The sequence below is a fragment of the Chaetura pelagica genome, unplaced genomic scaffold (genome assembly GCF_000747805.2).
Source record: "Chaetura pelagica isolate M959 unplaced genomic scaffold, ChaPel_1.0 scaffold265, whole genome shotgun sequence".
Taxonomy (NCBI): domain Eukaryota; kingdom Metazoa; phylum Chordata; class Aves; order Apodiformes; family Apodidae; genus Chaetura; species Chaetura pelagica.
This window is the reverse complement of record NW_009953449.1, coordinates 1,159,875-1,181,809: the sequence shown is the minus strand read 5'-3', so window position 1 is coordinate 1,181,809 and position 21,935 is coordinate 1,159,875. Positions and strand designations below refer to the sequence as shown.

The 21,935-nt window shown below is 36.7% G+C and overlaps 1 protein-coding gene across 1 annotated transcript in view; it reads right to left on the bottom strand.

Annotated features, from left to right (window-relative positions):
- Positions 1-21,935, bottom strand: part of POLA1 (polymerase (DNA directed), alpha 1, catalytic subunit) — a 202,571-nt gene that overhangs the window by 23,963 nt on the left and 156,673 nt on the right. The window contains exon 35 of the mRNA XM_009998493.1: positions 17,844-17,940. Coding sequence (XP_009996795.1) covers positions 17,844-17,940 — 97 coding nt within the window. The remainder of the gene's footprint in view (positions 1-17,843; positions 17,941-21,935) is intronic.

Genomic DNA, 21,935 nt, shown 5'->3' with positions numbered 1-21,935 from the left:
AAATTATGCACCTATTACAGATGACCTTTGGAGTCACTAAAGGTACAGTCACAATCACACATTTGAAAAAATCTTGCTTTTCACTATACTGTGTGAATGTTTGAAATTAAATGAGGCTTGCAATATAATCTGCATGGTTGGATGCTTTAATATATTCCATTTCAATTTAAAATCACCACAAGCCAAGAGTGACGAATCTAATTTGGTCAGTTGTTCACAAAAACACGAAAAAGAGATGTAAGGAGACCTATCAACAGCTGCTAACATGGCCTGCTTTCAAAAGCAATTAATCGTTTTTTACACAACCGGAAACTCTTAAAATATTCAAAACCAGTCAAAGTCCTGCAGTATTCAGAAAAGGATAGTGGAAAGCAATTCTTCTAGTAAATGCATCCTACACGTCCAACTATTGCTTAAAACCACAAAAGCCAGAAAATTCAAATAGAAAGGTCAAACTGCTATTAAAAAGGTGCAGTCAGGTAGTGTGCTAACAGCAATAATCCATTGTAACTTGACTTCATAGGTCTGACTGCTCTTCATGAGGTGTTGCAACTGTATTTCAGTGCATTTTATGAGTTCTTGCACATATTAAATATGCGTATTTAATGGAAATCAAATAAGTCCCTAGATTACTAATAACTTAGTATAAAGCCTGCCATATGCAAAGAATACACACTTCTAAACGCAGAACAACCTCCCGTGCAATTCATATAATTAAAAATACACAGATCTCATTCTTTCCCACTTGAAAAATACTGAGAGCAATGTTGTCTTATCTATTGTATCTGTCATGCTTGCCATACCTTAACTTTGTGGATTTTGGTCCTAGAGGCTGCACATTTTTCTCTGGCTGACAAAATTTTTCCAGAAGCTACTGAAACCGAATCTGATTAATGAGTCTGAAACTAAACTTGTAAATGGAACAGCACCTTACCAGACTGCATCCATTTAGTCAGTTGCTAATTAGCATGAGAGGAAATTTTTGAAAGCGTTTCAAATCAAGCAGAATTATCCAAAACATATCTTAGATTGTAACAGGAGATGACTGGTAGACAAGTCCTTCCTGGAGAATGATGATCTGGTATATCAGCACATCAATGCTGTTGGTAGACTTGGAATTCAATTGCCATTTAATTACTCAAATCATTACCATTGTCAATTTGAAGAAATTACTTTCCCACAACATCAGGCATAAGGACAGCAAACACAAAAGTAAAACAAGATACCTGAAAGCAAATTGCTCTGTCAAAAACAGTCACTAAAACACGGGAGACGACAACAGACTAAAGCATCTGCTGCCGCACAGAAGATCAACTATAAACAAGATAAAAATGCCATTTGTGATCTAGTTTTGGATGAAGTATGTGGGCAGAATTAAATACCATTGTTTTATTTTGCTTACGACAAAACCACAAAGCCCTTGTCAAAACCCTTGGTCAAAGAACATTCACCACACGGAGATATTTCATCCAAAAAGGCTTGAAATACTGAGATAAACCTACATTGGCACAAGTTAGTAACAACTTTTTGTTCAAGTGTTTGATAACAGCTTGCTTTATCCCTAGTTAAGCTGTAGATTTTTAGCTACATATCAACATTGTAACAACACCTTTTAAAAAATTGAGCTCCTGTGACAGTCTTAAATGTCTGAGATCTAACTCACTGTCATTTTCAACCTTACTCACCTTCACCTACTTCCCACACAATATTTTACATACTAGCAGGCAAAACAGATCTCCAAAGCACCAGAAAAAAACCACAAAAAAGTAAGACGAAAAAGAAGCATACCTCCTTTCTATCTGGAACAGGAACATGCTATACTCCAAAAAGAAAACCTTTAAATAAAATCTTGCCCATCATAAATTAAATGCTTATCTCTGAGGAGCAAGACGAATGTATAATGCTTAGTGATATACATAATTCCAGAAAAAAATCCTACAGAACCCTGCTGCTTAGATAAATTTCTGGAATGGCTACCCAACACATGATTCTCTCAGACCCTGTGCAGAGGAGTCTTACATCATTCTCTAGAAGAATAACATCAAAATACTGAAGTACTTGCTTGCAGGCAACCCATATCTATAGGTACATACAGGCACACACATGAATACGTACATAGTTGTTGACAATGCACTTTGAAGCTATGCATTAAAATACAAGAAACTGCCAACATACTGCTCTTCCTGGATACCCTTGTGTGCTTTATCAATACAGAATTTGAAAAAAAAACCCCACAAACTTTTCCCCCCCCTTTATTTAAATTTTTGCCTTTTCCCTTTTATTTCCCGTCAGACTAGTAATTATTAAGTACCTATTTCCCCCTTATAAAACATCTGTGCATTATAGAGTCAGATTTTCTCAGAAACCAGCTGCTTTCATGAGTTGGTACTACAGTCACCTGATGTTCATTACCACTAGTATCTGGGACCAGGAACATCCAATTTCCTTGTACCCACTGTTTGTAAATCACCTCTACATGTTAACAGTGCAACCAATGTACAAGAACTCTCCCAGCACACACTGAAAGAGGGATGTCTGTTCCTCTGTCACTCCCAGAGTAATAAGAGCTGAAATACTCCTCCGTTAAGATCTCTTGTCATGGTCCCACACCCTAACTGCAAGAGAACACTTTCAGCACAGTCATCTTCACAGGTAGGAGATTAACTGGGGGGACAAAAAAACAAAGCCCTTGCTGGGAAACTTGTGTTACCTGTTCCTAATTCTCCCCTGGCTGAGGGGAGACTTTACAGCTCTCTACAACTACCTGAAAAGAGGTTGTAGTGAGGTGGGGGTTGGTGTCTTCTCCCTAGTAACAAGCAACAGGACAAGAGAAAACAGCCTCAGGTTGTGCCAGGGGAGGTTTAGATTGGATATTAGAAGAAAATTATTTACTGAAAGGGTTATTAAATAATGGAAAAGGCTGCCCAGGGAGGTGGTTGAATCATGATCCCTGGAGGTGTTTAAAAGATGTGTAGATGTGCTGACTGGGGACATGGTTTAGCACCTAATTGAGTTAGGTTAATGGTTGGACTCAATGATCTTAGTCTTGATCTTAGTCAATGATCTTGGTCTTTTCCAACCAGAACAATTCTGTTATTCTGTAATTTGATTAGGCTTTATCAAAGATGAAGGAATCCAAGAAATAGTTATACATCATAAAATGCACATGGAAAGCCACCAAGTAACTGTTGTCCACTTCTGGTGAAGCTTATACCCTTCTCAGGAAAGCAAAGTTGTTAAATCTCCTGAGAAGAAAGATTTTCACAAAGCTAATTTGACAAACTACTCCCTGCCAACTTTATCTTGCAACACTGGGGAAATGCAGCTGGAAAGACAAAGAATTACCAGGATTCTGCACTCGGGAATATCACCCCTGCTCTAACCTAGTTTCATACTAAAAATTGCATTATTCTATTTTAACATACTGGCCAATTTAAAAAGAAATTGAAAACCAAACATTTTAAATTATTTTAAATACCTTCTCTTTTCTTTTTCTGTTTCTCCCTGTGTGTTCCTCCCAAATCCTGGTAATTCATAGAATCGTAAAACGGTTTGGGTTGAAAGGGGTCTTTAAAGGTCATCTAGTCCAACCCCTTGCAGTGAGTAGGGACATATTAAACTAGACGAGGTCGCTCAGTGCCCCATCCAGCCTGACCTTGAATGTCTCCAGGGCTGGGGCATCCACCAACCCTCTAGGCAACCTAAGCCAGTGTTTCATCAGCCTCACAGTAAAGAATTTCTTCTTGTATCTAGTCAAAATCTACATTTAGTTTACAACCACTACCCCTTGTCATATTGCTACAGGCCCAGCTAAAAAGTTTGTCTCCATCTGTCTTTGAAGTATTGAAAAAGCGGCAATAAGGTCTTCTTGGAGCCTTCTCTTCTCCAGGCTGAACAACCCCAACTCTCTCAGTCTGTTCTTATAGGAGATGTGCTCCAGCCCTTTGATCATCTCCATAGTTCTCCTCTGGACTTGCTACAACATCTCCATGTCTTTCTTCCGCTGATGATTCCAGAGCTGGACGTAGTATTCCAGATTGAGTCTTACCAGAGTGGAGTAAAGGGACAAAACCTCCTCCCTCGACCTGCTGCAGTACTGAAGGGAACACATACCTGCAGCTATTCTGATACAGGGGTCAGTGCATTCTTTCTCTTCAAAGACCCCCACCCATATGACCTTGGTGTCCTCTATCCTGTCCTTCAACAGCAACATAAGACTAGTCATTCTGAAAACGGTGAGAGAACACAGGCTCAGCTGCCAATAATATACCAAGGACACAACAATATACTCTGTCCCATTCACACAACCAGCCCTGCTACCAGGATGTCAATACATTTTTTTTCTTTCCCTTCCCCTAGGGAAGCAGTTCTGCTTATCACCTCCAATTTCTGAAAAGTCAGCAATTTCCAACAGGGAATATAGGAGATATGTGTTCAGCAAAACAACAGACATAAAACAGGGAAGCAGGTTACTTGGGTACCACAACATTAAGTACTTTCTGACAAAGACTGCATTAGCAGATGACAGGAGATTGAACACATAGCAAACAAAATGCCTTGCAGATTTTCCTGTCCTTGATGTTGCAGCTGATCTGGAAGAGAATGTGCAAAGTCCCTCATGCAGAGATAGCCTTTGATCTTAGTGTACTAACTTGATACACTTAGAAATCCATGCGTGCCTTTTGTCTTCCACCCTCTTTCAAGAGGGTCTACAAATAAAATAATGCATTATCTGAGGCTGCTCTGTTATAAGGAAATATATTTTGAATGGTCCTCTTAAATCAACTTTGTAAATGTATGCTTTCCCTTTTCACGCTTGACATTCAAGAAGAATGACGAAAAATTATGTGCTATGATCTGTAGAATATTAAACTCCTCCTCAGGATAACTTCATCTGGAGTTATCAAAATCCCTATATTTACTGAATATGAAAATGTAGAAGTTGATGGCATTGCTTTTAACTGTTAAAATGTTTTGTGAGTAAAGAACAGCTATTACCAGACAATAGCTATTCAACTTGAAAACTGTAAATTAATTTCCAAATGACCCCATACAAGAAGTTCAGTCTCTAGATTTGTCCCTTTGAAAAACAGTAGGGGCTTAGAAGAATTACACCCTCTGCTTCTCTACAAATAAGCACAAAAAGCCAGCCTGCTCCCGTGACAGAAGCCAGTGACTTTTAACAGGCTGGTTTGCACATCTCATGACAGATTTTCTGAAGGAGTGGTGGGAGTTACAGCATTCCGCCTCCTCATGGTTAACATTTATGACTAGATGCCTTTCCCCAAGTCTTTACAATTTGCTATGTACACTTTAGAAATAGATTATTTTGGGATGCAGAAGCAGTTTATTTCAAAGCAACATGCTCTTCTCATTTTGCTTAAGTCAACAGGGGTTGTAACTGGAGAAGGATAAAGGAAACTACTTTGATGTTATTTTTTATTCTTTGATGAAAAACCCTGAGGTGACTGGAGTGCTGTACGTAACAATTTCCCACATTTGGCACCTAACATGGTAAATTAATGGACTATGTCTCCAGTATACATTTTCCAGTAATATTACTTTCTAGATATGAACTTGTCATCCTGGATCTGCTTTATAATCACTGAAGCTAAGAGGAGGAATTTCTCAGGTGTGATCCATACCTGCCTAGTATAGATGAGATTAGCTTAGCCATGCCTTGCAACTGCCTAATTCTCCTCACCATACAAAGGAGCACAGGCTGATAAATTCACATGTAAATGCTTGCACTTTGACACCTCAAAGCCAATGGAGATGAAAAAGTGCATTCCTTCCCAGGGAATTTTCTCCACAAGTGGTATTTGGTGTGGAATGCCTGCTTTGCTTTATGCAGACAGAGCAGCAGAGCCCCTGTTCACACAATACCTGTATACTCAAGTACCTACATAACAAGCTAAGGAGTGTGCAATAAACTAAACAAGAACCAGCAGTGAGCCCTTGCAACAAAGAAGGCCAATAGCATCTGGGCTGCATTAAGCAGAGCATCACCAGCTCAGCACTGGTGAGGCCGCACCTGGAGTGCTGGGTCCAGTGCTTGGCTGCCCAGTACAAAATAGTCACTTACTGCAGTAAATCCAACAAAGGGTACAAAGACAGTTACAGGGATTGGAGCGTCCATCATACAAAAAGAGGGAGCTCAGCCTGGAGAAGAAAAGGCTCAAGGCAGGGGACCTCATCAATTTGTATAAACCCTGTTATAAGCAGCAAAGGTGGAACCAGGCTCTTCTCCATGGTGTGCAATGACAGACCAAGATTCAATGAGCACAAATTGAAATACAAGTAATTCCATGTAAATATAATACCTTCTGTTTTTACTGTAAGGGTGGTCAAATGGTAGAACAGGTAGCCCAGAGAAGCTGTGGAGTCCCCATCCATAGAAATACTCACAACGCAAGTGCATATGGCCCTGAGCAATCTGCTGCAGCTGACCCTGCTCTGAGCAGGGAGCTGGACTAGATGATCCAGAGGTGACTCCTTGCCTAAATCATTCTGTGATGCTGTTGCTAAGACTGAACTAGTATCTTCTGTGCAGATGTGGATCTCATCTCTCTTGTGTTCATACAAAGGTCTCATCAGCAGAAAAATTTAGTGAAACATATCATAATTGCCAGTAGAGAGGGGAGATAGATGGAGTCTTTTGGTCACTTCACTGAACTGTGACCCTTTGGCTTTTTAAGCTACTTCATATTTTAGGATTATTTAGCTCTCATCTCTACTAGGTTCTTACTGTTGTACATGAAGCACAAGCGACAAATATTGTCTCAAATATCACCATATGCACACCATTCTGGGGATATATCCAGTGGTGGATCGTCTATGGCTGATCAGAAAATCTAACCCATGGGAAGATTAAGGCATCTTATGTTCACTCCTCTCCCCACTTTGCACCTACCAAAGCAAAGCATCAGATGGATTTCCTCTAAAGAGTGGAAAATATTTACATGTGCCCCCACTCATTCCTGAGCTTGCTGCTGTTGCCTACCATAGCTCATTTCCTAAGTCATGTCTCACTCTCCTTTATAGATGCAATGTATATCAGCTGAAAAGATAAGGGTGGCTTCTTACTATATAAAAGGCCTGTCACTGGGGTGATTTATATTATGTTTATAATTGGGATACAATACACTAGAGAGCTTTGCTTTATAATGAAAAGTTTGATTGACCTTCACGCATTCCTTGGGACTTTATTAGGCCCAGTCAGTGACACAAAGCACCTACATTGCTGTAAAGTCTTAAATGTAAAAGCTTCTGTGTAAGTTCAATGGTGTTTTTTTTTCTTTAGTGTCATTTGTAGTTCCCAGTCTGCAAAAACCTCAGCTTTTAAAACCAAAGTATATATATCCATTTGAATTATGCCAAGAACACAGTTTATCATAATAATGGTCTTAAAATATGTACCATTCAACTGAAACACTGGCCTACTCCAGACATTTCAATAACATCAGCTTGCAACCACTGAAGAAACTTCCCAAGAAGGATGTGCTCCATCTGTAAAACTGCTGATTTCTGCAATGAGACTTCCTCCCAAATCATATTTTATGTTTAGAGAATGATTTTTTAAAAACTTCTTTACCACATGCTTTTCCAGAGACTTTTTCCCTTCCCTGCTTTACACATCCAGAACAAGATGATACAAAATGACCCGTTTTCAAACTAACCTGACTCTGGGATTCTTTCAGAGATGACTAATGCCTATGTAAGGCTCTGCCTACAATCACACAACTGTTTTCAAGAATACACACATAAAAATCTTATTTAACACTTGCCTAATCAAGAAAAACTTCTTACATGATAACAAGTACACCCATAATGAAATCCAAAGTTCGGGGAGCTCTTACTGGAAATGAAAGACCTAATTTTAACCTCACTGGGTTCAAACAACCCATAAAGATAAAGGCTACATTTTGCAATGAAATATTTAACTGTCAAGCTGTACTGTAAATTAGTTGCCTCTCCAAATCTGTCAACATTTCTATTTCTCAGGACTGTCTCCCACATCTTCTGTACTGTGAATTTTAGGATTATTTTTTTGGCAAAATCACTTCATACATCTAATTTGTTCTTTTATGTCTTTATTCTTCTTTTGCACTAATGCTCTTTCATCACGTAATTCAAAATAGACATTTCTCCTTTCCTCTATGAAATACAACCTGTTCAACAAAAAAACCCACATGAATCCCTACGACAGCTGAATAAAAAGTTTCCTTAATATTAATATATTCTTCGGCCCATGGATTTTGATGTGACAACTGGAAGGTCTTCACATGCCTCTTAAGAAGCAAAGATCAAACAAATGAATAAATCCCACAACCCTCCCTCTCTGAGAAAAAAATGAAGGTTTACTTTATAATTTTTGTTACAAAAAATCCACAATAACTCAAATCCTCCCAAAATGCAACAATTTTTTAAGTGTAATGCTGAACCACTAATGCTGTTTCTACAGTCAGGGTAGAGTCACACAGACATAAGGTTTTATCATGGTAATTATCTGTTTATCTTATCTCCTCTGGTAATCTGTGGCTATATCTCACCCTTCTTTCATTTATTCTCATAAAACCTTCGTAAAGTCTGAATGCACTGGTACTCTCACATCTATTTTTTGGTCAAAAATGCTAACCTAATGGCAGGCACAGGGCTTTCACGACACTCAATCACCAGCATCTCAGTTCCTGGAGGGATGTTAGTCTAAAATGGGCAGCAGGTGACTTTGGATGCTGATGGCAGAAGGGAAGAGAAAAATATTTCCAAAGGATCCTTAAACAATAAGACTATTTTTAAAAAAAGAAAGGTGATGAGTACTCCTGAAAGCCCAGCATGCCTATCATTAATCAAAAAAATATATAAAAATTATCCTGATGATCACATTTCTCCCTTAAGAAACAGTTAACAAACCTGAAAGAAGGAAAACCAGAATGCACCAGTGCTGGGACTGCAGGTAATGAGCTATTGCCATCAAACTCACTGTCTTATACTACATGTATTAGGTACTACATTGGAGTGTTAGACTAACATTTTACAAATGTATTGTGCTGTGTTCTTATAACCAGGTCACCTTTATGGCTGCTTGCATCACTGTGCTATCTAAAGTATGGCTTAAGCTGGGTAAGAGATGATAAATCTTTGGAAAACAGAATTGGGAAAATAGAAATACTGTTTTTACAGTTGCATCCAGATTTTCAGAAGCTAACCTTCACGTAAGAATGTCTCTTACTTTCTTTATTTCTCTCCAGAAGCAACTACGATAAGAGTTGTGGCAGTTGCAATTCACTGAATCAATGCATTTTATGTTCCAACATCTGTGGCTTTTGCAAAATTATGAACATACTTGTTTCCAACCAAGAAGCTACACTTTAGACTTCCTAAATTAAATAATATTTGAAACAACTTAATTATGTGTCAAGTTATCATGAAACTGCATACATAATAACCAATTTCAAACACATTGATTCCTGTACAATACAAAATTTAAAAGGCGAAATAGTAAAAAATTTCCACATCGAGGTCTTGATTACTAGATTTTACTATTAATGTTCAAAAGCACAGTAGCTCATGCTCTTAGCAAGTATGATATTTGTTTAGGTTAATCACCACTAGCTACTCTTCACTAAGGACATTTTAAACTATAGGCTTGGCTTTAGCAAAAAAACCAAATGCCAAAACAAAAAAAAAACACCAAAAGAAATCTAATTTAAGGTGACTATACATGTGTATGATTTATGAAGAGCATAAAAATAACACATTTTAGTTTTCCTTTAATGATCCTTTTCCTTCCCCACCAAAGATGTAACACAATTTCTAAGAAAAATATTAATTTGATAAATGTCCTAGTTGTTATGTTCTGCTTGCTGTTTATGCAACACATCCTGTTGCATCAGAAACTTAAAACAATACCATAACTACCTAAATGTTTTAATTCCAAGCCTGTAAAAATCTATTAATGTCAAATATTATGTTTTTACCATCTAAATAAACTAGCTTAGGCTGTCACTCACTCCTTTTTATTCATTTTTTGTTTTGTCTTACTGCATGCATCTCTCACAAAGTGAAAAATGTCTATTTAAAGATAAGTGGAAATACCACAGTATGTAACATTTTCATGTCAAAACAATTACTTTATTACATTCCAAGTTAAATAATATAAGATAGGAAAACATTTTGATATGCACTTGACAGTTGTAGTCCTGGAAGGATAAAATCAACTTCTTCCAAACTCATTTCCCCTAGATAAAAACAAAGAGAGAGCTCCCTAACTCAACCCATGGCCCCTCTGACCCACCTAAGCTCCCTCACAGAAGAGAAACAAGCCAGGACAGAAGCACATTTTGCTGTATTTCTATTTTTTCTTCAAGGCTGAGCCACATTCTGGCCTGCCACATAAGATTCATTTGTTCTCAAAAGCCAATGGAATTAAATTAGCCTGAAACAAGAAATTTGGGAGTTGGGATTGTTAGGAACAGATAATCTTTGATATAAATCCTTTTTTTGTTAAGGACACAGAAAGATATTTCAAAAGAAATGTCTCCCATGCAGTCATTATACTTCAGTAAGTATAATCAAAATAATTTTATTTGCAGCAGTAATTTAAATCCTGGAGATCAAAAAAGGATCTTGTTTTCACAATCTGCATTCACAAATAATGACTGTTTTTTAAAGGTCAGTGCTTTGGAGACGAGTTCTCCTTAGGACTCATATGCTTAGCAGATGCGAGTTGAGGAAACTACATTCTACATCAAGAAGATGACAGATTCACAACACCTGTGGACTCAGGTCAAGTCGGGGAGCTTAAAACAGCTTTTGGAAAGTGTAGAGTAAAACAGGTGCCTTATATAATAAGCACAGGAAAATTACATACCAATACACAAGCATACACAATAGTAAGTCTTGAAGTGTTCCTCAGAAATGCCAGAATTCCAGCAACCTGTTTCCTTCACATTTCTATTTCACCATTTCCCTTCTGACATTGAGATTACAATTCCCTTCTTTTTATTAGTATCACAGATTATGATCACTTAATTCTTTACCACATCCCTTTCACGTGAATTCTGCTTTCTGTTCCTGAAAGTATTTTCCCCTTGGTGGCTCAGTCTACACTGTGACATAATAAATGCATGTTTGCTGTCACAATGAGTGCAAGAGAAACCTTTGTGTGATGTCATTTTGATAGATCTCAGTGTTAACAGCATGAAAAAAACCTTCAAATCTAACACTGTACAATGTTTCTTTCATTCACCCTAGCAAAGGTAGCACATGCCTTATTTAATATATAGACAAGAGATTTTTTCCTACCCAGTTTTAATAAAATACCAGGACAAAAGAACCATAAAATGTCCTGAATACTAATTTTAACTTCTCTAATATGCAGTAAACAATTTTTTGTTTCAAACTGCACAGTTAGACATATTTAGAATGAAGTTTCTGCAAAATTAAGTAATAAAACAGCATATATATATATATTCTCGTGTATCAACACAGGAAAAAGACTTTTTAAAAAGCAGTTTTACTCAGTAAAATAATTCTTTGGCCCATGAAAAATCAGCTGCATTCGCTGTATGTTTTGTGGATTCAAGGTTTCACTGCACGTATAACATGGCTGTAAACAATACTTCTCCAAACATCTTTATACGTGAGCCAGATACCCCTCAATCAAAATATAAAGAATAAATTTAAAAAGGTGTTGACTGAAATTATTCAGCTTCCTGTAATTAAAGCTACAGAATTTTTAAATTTATCGATGACAAAAATGAAGAGGCTCCAAGTTTGCAGGCAATAACAGCCATGGCTTCCAACCTAATTTTAAGGGAAATAATAATTAAAGACAAGACAGTCCTTCCACAAACCTCTCAAACTACACTGGCCATGAAGAAAGGGAAAAGGAGAGCTGGTGTTATGTACAACACAGTGCAACATCTTCAGTAGGTCACTGGTCTTTTAAATAATCTCTAGTGAACAAATAAGATTTCAGAAAGTTTTTAGTAGATAATTACACTTCCTGATTTTGTAATTAGTGGAACTACATGTAATTACATAATAATTATGACGGTAATTACGTAATTAAGATGTATAATTATGTAGTAAAAAACATTATGGAAATAAAAGCCATCAACTGTATAAGCACAATACATTTTTAAAAATAAATTCTGTATCATCTGTTTAAAGCTACCATTTTCCTCAAAATATCAAAGTGATTATGAGCCATCACTGGCAAGTTCTAAAATACATTTCTTATGAGACTTAAAAATTATACAGATAATTGTATCTTTTTTAAAATCTCTGTAAAGCCTTAGCTTTACATTATCCTTCTGACGTCTAGGCACATGTATACTGAATGGATTCTACAGAGTTAAATTGTTCATATTTCCAATTTCTACTAAAATTAGCATTGATGTCAGAATTCTGGTATTGAAAAGACAGGAATTTTTAATTTATTTTTTTTAGTACACTGCCAGATCCACCAAACTTAAGGGTCTTCTAAAAGGAAAAGAATGCTAGTCTTGCATCTTCCACTACAGAAAAGAGTTTACTGCTGTGAGAAGTAGTAGTCATTAAAAGAAGCCTTGTCATTTCTGACTTGCATTTAACATCAACCAAAGTCCCCCCATGCAAAGCTCCCAAATTTTGTTAACAGAGATGAAACCAGAAAGACAAAGCTCTCTACAAGAAAAATGTCAAAGTTGCAGATAAAAAGGAAACCAAAGAAGAAAGAGCTTTAAAAATTGTTTCTGCTTAGAGAAGCTCACAAGAGAACTGATAAAGGAGGCAAAAGGAGGCTGAGAATATCAGATAGACTACACCACTGCATGAGCTCTAACAAGTTGGCATATATCTATATATTTAAGTAGGAAAAGATCCTGACGTGCAAATGAGAAGATGTTTCTGTTCACTTTTTCCCACGTACAGAAAAAAACCCTCTATCAGTAGCAGCAGGATATTTATTTGAAGAGGTCAAATAACCATTCCAATTCAGGAGTCATCAGATGTTAGTTAAGCCACTACTTCATCCCACCTGCAACGTTAATACAAAAGGCATGGAAAAAAGTCATCATTAATCAAAACCATTTTATTAGTGGTCTGAGCCACAGTTCATGCACTTCAGTCATGTCAGATTTCTCATTTTGAGGACATATAAAAACTTTTTAACTCATTAATTCCTTTTATTTAATTCACAAGCAGAGAAACTAACTAACTAATTTATAACTTCAAAAGAAGTGTCACAGTCCATTAAGTTTTGTGCTCAGAGAGCAGATACAGGAATGTAGAGTGCAATGTGATTTACTAGATTTTTTAGGTTTAAGACAAAGACCACATGAGCAGAAATAAAATGGAGAAAATGTTACAATTAAGACATTAAAGATGTCCAACTGGCAATAAGAAAAGTATAATAATTATAGGAGGATAACTTAAGATTTAAAGATCAGCTCATGCACTACTTCAAAAAAGCCAAAAAACCTACACTAAATAATTTTCAATAATTTTTGCTTTCAAAAAAATTAGCGAGTTTTAAAAAAACTTGAGTGGTGACTCCAATTTAAAAAAATGTTCAGAAATTTTCCTCTTCAAAACAACATATCAAGGAAAAATGAACAAGTGCTTTTGATTATATGCTCAAAGATTAAATTATCAAAAATTATTATTTTACAGTCTCCTCAGAACATCATGATTGGAAGACAAAGTACCTGACAGCAAATATGCAGAGGGACATTTGTTTGCTTGGATGTAAAGATCACTATAGTGAAGTCTTTCTGACAGCGTCTGGAGATGTGACGCAAACAGAAATGCTTAGTTTATCAAAGTCTACTCTCTGGAAAGAGATAAGCCAAGTTTCAGCTGTTGCCATCTTTAAAATAAATGCATACACACATAGGTTATTTATATGATTTCTCCACATCTTCCCCTGGAAAGTGCACATAGATAACTATATCCCCTTTCTTATTTATTGCAATAAGAACTTTTTTGTAGTCTTCCTGCTGGTATATTGCTAATAATGCAGCAAATTCTTCTGATGCCAGAAGTCTCCATTTCACTACACTAGTTTCACACACAATACAATCCTTCCAGCTCCATCTCACCCCTGCTCTCCTCTGTTTATCTGACTGAACCTCCCCACTGTATCTCAGAGCAGGAACACCTCCTTGCTCAGGCCCATCCTTTCAACCCCATGTACTTTGAAGATCTGTAGGTTTTCCTAACAAACAAGAACATATAACCACTTTTCCCAGAGTTGTCTTCCTCCCATCCTTACTTTCTTCTGCTTATGCATTAAAACAGATATGCCCAGACTTTTCAGAATCCAGCAACCATGGGCTCGATAGTTGAAAATATTCTGTGAAAGCACATACAGCAGCATCTCTGCAATTTCTGTCTCTGAAATACTTTAATGCTTTGCAAACAACATTTGTGACCTTTCCACTCTTAGAAAGAGCACAGTGGAAAAATGGTGGCTTTCAGGCCCATTCTACAATATGGAACAGAAGAAAATCCTATGATCAGGATTCTATTTCTCTAAAAGAATTGCAGCACCATAAACAATCTCAGCAATATGAACACTTTTGGAATAATGCTGCTGTCATTGTGAATCTGGAGACTTCAGCATCCTTATCTTTCATTAAACTTCCTATTTGATGCCAAGAGGGGGAACTGAATTAGAGACATCTGCATGAGGCAGAGCAGTTGTAGTGACTTTATGTGGGCTCCATTTCTCTTATTTTTTTAAAGGTTCTCATTTTACTGTAGAAGCAAAAAATGAGAACAGGAATTCTTTGAATTAACAATACTAGTATTTGCATGGAATAATGATATAAAGCTTACTACAGTCTATTTTGATCTCTTCTATTTTGATTTTCCATTTCTGAAGTTAAGGCATACAGAGCAAGCATACTTCCAGTATTTAAACATCAAGACATTAAAAATCACTGATAGTTTACCTACCCTGTTTTCATCTAAGTGAACTGAAAATGCTTTGCTACTCCTTCTGCTTCTTACTGTTCACCTAGGTAGCAATGTCTAAGCCCACAAGCCAGCTTTGAAAAACTAAGTGCAAAATTGAAAAAATAAGTGTAAGACAGTGCTGAAAACATTCTGAATATGTTACTAGTCACAATAGAGCACTTCTTCCTTTCCAGATTAAGAAAATAATTTCGAATGAACAGCTTTTATGGTACTATTTGTACCTGTAAATTAGGGGGTTTGGCTTAGTGATATTGAAAATTACATTGTTTTTTTGACTCCATACTAACTGTGCAACAGTTACTAATTTAGAAAGAGAACAAAGAATTACAGAATTTCACTTTGTGTAGTGCAAAAACGAAGAACCTGGCACTGTGTCACAATATAAACATATTAAACCGTATCATCATAACAGACCTTACGTTTCAAAGTGAATGGAAGTGTTTGTTTGGAGGACACATGCTACTGTTAATAACAAGACTAAGGACCCACAATTATGTAATCCAGATATTTCTGGATGGTATAACTGACAGCTAACTTCACCACTCACTAAAACAAAGCATCATGTATGCCAACCAGGTTAATTTTTTATTTGTACAGGGAAAAGATGGACCAGCAACAGTATACAATCATTACAGTAGATCACAAATAAAACATGACTGAACAATGCTGTTGCAAATGTCATAAACACCACACTGGTATCAGTACGTACAAGCATAGTCTGCAAAACACGTTAACTAATCCTTCTGCTTCTCTGATAGATCTGACTTACTGAAGGTCTTAAAAAAAACAAATGTAAAACTCTAAGACAAAGAAAATATTCTATCAAGCACTGTGCATGGAATACGCTTCAGAAAGCAAAATTAATCTTACATATAGGAAGTTCTTTATAGCAAGTACAGTGAAGCACCAGCACAAACTGGCTGTAAAACCTGAAAAGTTGTAGAACCTGGATCACCAGAGGTTTTTTTAATTCAATCTATTTTTTTTAACGTAGGCTTTGGTATTGATCCTCTTGAAGAGAAAGGGAGCAGTTTGAATGCATTTTAGAATTCCCACTGATTTCACAATTATTATTTTACATTTTATTTCAATAAACAGTATGGACCTTCAATATCAATAACCAAACAAAGTAAATCTGTTCAGTAATTGAGATTCTGTACTTTGAAGAGGCCAGTAGAGAAAAAACAAGTGAATCAGTAGTGAAATCTCAAGGTTCTGAATGAGATGAGACAGAAATTCTTTCAAACTACGGTGGAAAACACGTATCTTGAATCTCCAGTCATTGAAACAAATCCTTCTTTTTATAGAAGAATACTCCAAGATGAGTAACAATTTAAAGCTTCTATTAAGAATAAGCAGAATCTACAAGAAACAACAACTATTGGTCTTTGAAAACTAAGGAAAAATACCACACAGTTTCTTATATTCAAATATTAATTCAGCCTAAAAAAGACCACACAGAAATGTGTCAAGAGGAAAGATCAGGGAAATAAGTAAACATTTAGTGAATGAACATACACTAGTTATAAACAAGCTGAATGGGAAAATTACAGAGAATTTTCAGCAACCATGGAATGAAGGTCTGAAACACATCTTGAACAGCAGCAAAAGAACCACCCATAGGTTTCAAAATGAAGTGCTATATACTTGCACAGTGGTCTGCAGCAGCAAGGGACTGGACGTGATCATCCATTAAGTCTCTTCTACTTTTATGTCCTTATATTACACAAGAGGTCTACACACAACATAACTTGGTTTCAGCTAGCAGTAGCTTCCACCATATAACATTCCTTCAGTACATCTACAAAGTTGTATTAGACTGAGATAGCCATACAGCATAACCTTCTTTGGATGTACAAAGTCACACTGAAGGGGAAGCATGAGAGTGAGTTCACTGTCTTAGAGGGATCACGAATGGAAACAAAAACTTCTAAAAGAAGAATTGTAAGTACAACAGGCCAAAATCAGACACTTCGCTTATTTGAGCATTTCTTAGCTAAAAGGTTATGTTATTTTGATTTTCGTGTAAGGCTTCTGAAATTAACACTGAGGAAGACAAGAGTTTTTACTCTCTTTCATCACCCAGCAACCTCCCTGGTGACGCACACGGGGAAGACTGTCACAGCAGAGCAGCCCTCAGAACAGCAGTCTCTAGAGGTAGCACCTGTTCTTCCGGGCATCACCAGAACCACACAAAGGAAGCACACTTTGATGGTAGGACCCAAACATGGCTTTATTCAGGGTTCTAAGTCAGCCAAGCATTAGCCCACCTTCAGAAATACTCTTCTGACAGGCAGAAAATCACTTTACTGCACAAAACCCATAGATTCATTACACCTTAGAAACACTTTAGTTCAGAAATGTCATGGTAGTTGGAAGAAGAGAAGAAAAAAATAAGCTTCCTAACATTAGCTTAACCTGTATACTTAACAGAGCTTTGTAGATTATTAGCTCTACAGCTTTTCTTGTGTCATCATTTTCTTCCTGAATAAAGGTGTCCTCAATATTAATAGCTGGACATGTTTTAACTGACTTTTAATTTACATATTGTGTACATATGTTTTAATTAATCTATTTACTGAAGTCGATGTGCCCTTCAAATTTCAAGCAAAGAGACTTCTCTAATGGTGTAAAATGCAAGAAAAGCACTTTTTCCAAAGAGCAGTTGCTTCAGAGGAGACATATAATACATTCTTAAAGTGGTTAACTCCAAAAGAACACACTCCTCTCACAGACAATTCCTAAATTCATACTTTCATGCTGTTTTACATTACAGCCTTGTAGTTCAGACTCGAAGAGTAAAAATGTGCAGGTCTACTTTCTAGCATGTAAGTTGCTATTAAATTGTAGCCAATTAATTAAAAATGTAAACTTACCTTTATCCTCTTCAGTAATCACTTTCTCCATGGCATAATCCACATCAAATATGTAGCGGTAAAAGCAGAGCTGAGTGTACAGAGCCTTATCAGAATACTGTAATGTAAGAAGACAGCAATTAAAAACCAACTGAAAAGTGAATTTCTTGCACCGATTTGTAAGTTCACTATCAAAAGGTGATTATTTCTGTTGTTTTCTAACAGTTTATATGTTCTCCTCACATCAGATTTTGGAACTATTATTGTTATGCTGCAAAATCTGTTTATTACATCTCCACATTTTCTCACAATTTACACCAAGCATTTCTATAATTCATACTTAACTTACCATTCTTACAGAAACATAACTTGCATTTACCCATTCTTACAGATATGTGGGATCACAATGACGCTTTGGCAACAAAATGAAAGTCATAAGAATGCTGGGACAAAGGAATAACTTTAGTGCTTTAGTATATTGCAGAATGTAATGATATCAAAAAGGAAAATAATTAATATCTATTTTTTATGAACACAGGTGTTTGGCTGTATTCCCTCCCTTCCCCTCCCTCCCCAGCTATGGTTACATGAACTGTGAACATGTAATTCAAATAAGAACAGGTGCATATATACCTTTACAGCTTGTTCTACACACCTGTGAAGGCTACTGCATGTTAGTAACCACACATTTAGTACAAAAATCTGCAGGTGTGTACATGTGGACTATGATATTCAATTCAATGCTCTGAATGTCAGTGTTGTCTAGCCCCTGTGCTATTACTCTAGTTCAAAAGTACAAGCCTGTATGCATTTGTATCACCAGTCAATTCACTGGATGATTGTACAAATAGATGAGAGATTCATCTTGCCCATGCCACAGCTAAACCCCTTCAAGTTAATCTTCCTGAACTCCTGTTCAATAAAACCACATTCCAGTCCCTGCTGTTTGAGATATTGGAGTTCAAATATTGGCCGACAACAGTTTGAAGAGTTGTGCATTACAAAAACTGGAATTAAGAATGAGATAATCATAACAGCTTCAAACACAGTGTCCATTTTAATACATTCAGGACACATGTAGATATGTAAGAACTCCTGAGGTTTTTCTTGATGAGCTATAACACCAACAAAGAATATTGTTAGACCAACATCAAACTGTGACTCAGGATACCACAAAGAAAGATACTGAAAACGCAGTGGAACAGCAACTGATAGGTTACCTCTTCTTTACTGGACTTGTGCTTTAACTTCAGCTTTTCAATCTTTTACCCAATCAAGCCAAGTTTTGTTACTAATTTTTGCTGATTTTACACTTATACTGACAAGTACCTGTAACTACAAAGCAACTCATGTTGAGACGCTTGACAACTATTACTATTGTTTAGTTATTTTTTATATATTTTAACAGTATATTTTTTCACTTCACGAGAACCTATTTTAAAAAAAGACACACAGAAGCTTATTTTATTCCTTATTAGCTATTCTATGATATGCATCATCATTATACTATTATACACCAGTTATTTTTAGTAAATCCTGATTACTGCTTCCTGAAGAAGAAAAAAGGAGGACGGCAGCGATTAAGTTATTTGTTTAGTTTTTTAGATTCAGCTGTAATTGCTGGTACACATCTCCCTGACTGCACACATGAAGCAGGTTGAATAGAACACTGAAATTACCTCCTTCATAATAGTTTGTTTTGATAATGTATTGTGTGTCGAGATGATGAGAAACAGTTGCTGTCAATTTGATTAGCCATTATATTTTTATGTTAATTGCCATTATTGGGTCCATTCTGTTTAGTGTCACCATAGAAGCCATACAATGTTAGCATAAATAACAAATTGGAGTAAATTAGGAAGATATATTTTTGCCAATTCATTTTAATTGCCCCTCAGTCCTTCCGTCGGTTAACGCAGCTGTTGACCCATAATAAGCGCTAGGTCAATATAGCTGCTTGTCAATTCAGAAATGCAAAGTGCTGTGTTGCTGGTAATGGATATACAACAACCTTTGCCAGCCAACTGAAGCAAACGAATGACAACCCACATGAAAGAATAAAGCATCAGCTATAGAGTTTAGTGACCTGATATTAGTAGGCAGGCTAATTGAAAGTCACTGCTTAAATGGATAAAGAAAATACAAAAATCAGTATGTAAAAATGTACACATGCGCACAGAGATATATATATATATACACACACATCTTTTTTTTTTTACTGATAATGTGCTACTATCTCCTTCCCTTTAGCTTCCTGCCACATCTTACAATTAATCACTGGTGGGAAACAAAAGGTTTTAAAGATCTTCATGCAATTAAGTATGAATATTATGGCATACTTATGAAATTAAGGAAGAGGTGCCTTACACCTAAATAGACTTTAGAAATTACTTTATAATAATTTCTTATATTTCCTTAATCTCTGATTAACCTGTAGGTTTAAAAAAGAGAAAAAGGCTCTATCACTCAAACTTCAAACTCAAGTAATATTTTACTTTTAATGGTGTTGGGGGTTTTTTATGTGTAAAGAAAACCTGACACTCCTAACATTATGGTAAGAACTTGGGCTAAATTTGTAACTTCATTTATTTCTTCCCATGAAAGACTGAATGGTGAGTAATTGAAAAATAAAACTATTTTTAAGCTCTTATTTGTTCTATGATGTTTGACTTTTTTATTTCATTAAGAATGGACTTTAGCAGGTAAGTCTTCTTCTCTGACAGCTTCCATTCATGGAAAGAACACTTTGCTCTTTTCATACAACCAAACTTTTTTTTTTTCCTAAATTGCATTTAAAACAGTAAGAAACAGATGAAAGAACCAAAGATATATAAATAGCATTCAACAAAGCTATTCAACCCTTTGACAGAAAAATTAAGCTTTTAATAGAAAAACAACAGATGTAATTTAAAAATCAGTTGTGCTTGGCCAACAAAGTATTAAAGAAACCTAGATTTAATACAGTTACAGAACTGTTTCCTGTAGCATCAGGAGGCCAACTGCAAATTTCCAATGCTTCCTAGGAAGAATTTAAGATTACACATATTGTATCATAAGAAACTGGTGGTGTCTTCTTAACAGAGCTGGTGAACTATGAACACTGGAAAAGCAAATATCCCCATAACTAAGCAAAAAAACGGGGTACAAAATAGTCATGAAAATAAAATAATGCTTGATAGGGCATGTATTAGAAAAGGAGACTTCACAGACACATTTGTATTTCTAGAGTCCCTCAATGTCAGCTGTGCCTCCACACATGCCTAAGTCCATCACAGCTTGACTGCAACAAGTAACTTAGTATTTGTCTACTACAGCGGCTGGCTGGACTGGAGGGTAGTAACCCAGGAAGTTCCTGGAGTGCATTGTTGACAACTTCCTCCTCCAAATGGTAGAGAAACCAATAAGAAAAGGTGCTATGCTGGACCATAGTCTCATCAACAGAGATGGCCTGGTTGATGATGTGAAACTTAAAGGGAGACTAGGCTGTAGAGACCATGACATGGTCGAATTCAGGATCCTTAGGGCAGCAAGGAAGGAGCAAAGCAAGCTCACTATCCTTGATTTCAAGAGAGCAGATTTTGGTCAAGTATCTGCTTGGCAGGGTGCTGCAGGACAAAGCCCTGGAGGCAAAAGGAGCCCAGTGAAGCTAGTCCATATTCAAGGATCACTTCCTCCATGACCAGGAGCTATGTGTCCCAACAAAGAGGAAGGCAGGCAGGAGAGCCATGAGGCCTATATGGATGAGCAAGGAGCTTCAGCACACAGCTGAATGTAAAAAGAATGGATCAAAAGCCCTGGAGGCAAAAGGAGCCCAGTGAAGCTAGTCCATATTCAAGGATCACTTCCTCCATGACCAGGAGCTATGTGTCCCAACAAAGAGGAAGGCAGGCAGGAGAGCCATGAGGCCTATATGGATGAGCAAGGAGCTTCAGCACACAGCTGAATGTAAAAACAAGGTATAGAGAAAGTGGAAGCAGGATCAGGTGTCCTTGGGGGAGTATAGACAAGTTGTCAGAGAAGCAAAGGATCAGTTAAGGAAGGCCAAAGCACAGACAGAACCTGGGCAGGGATGTTAAGAACAGCAAGAAAGGTTTTTACATGTATGTCAGTAAT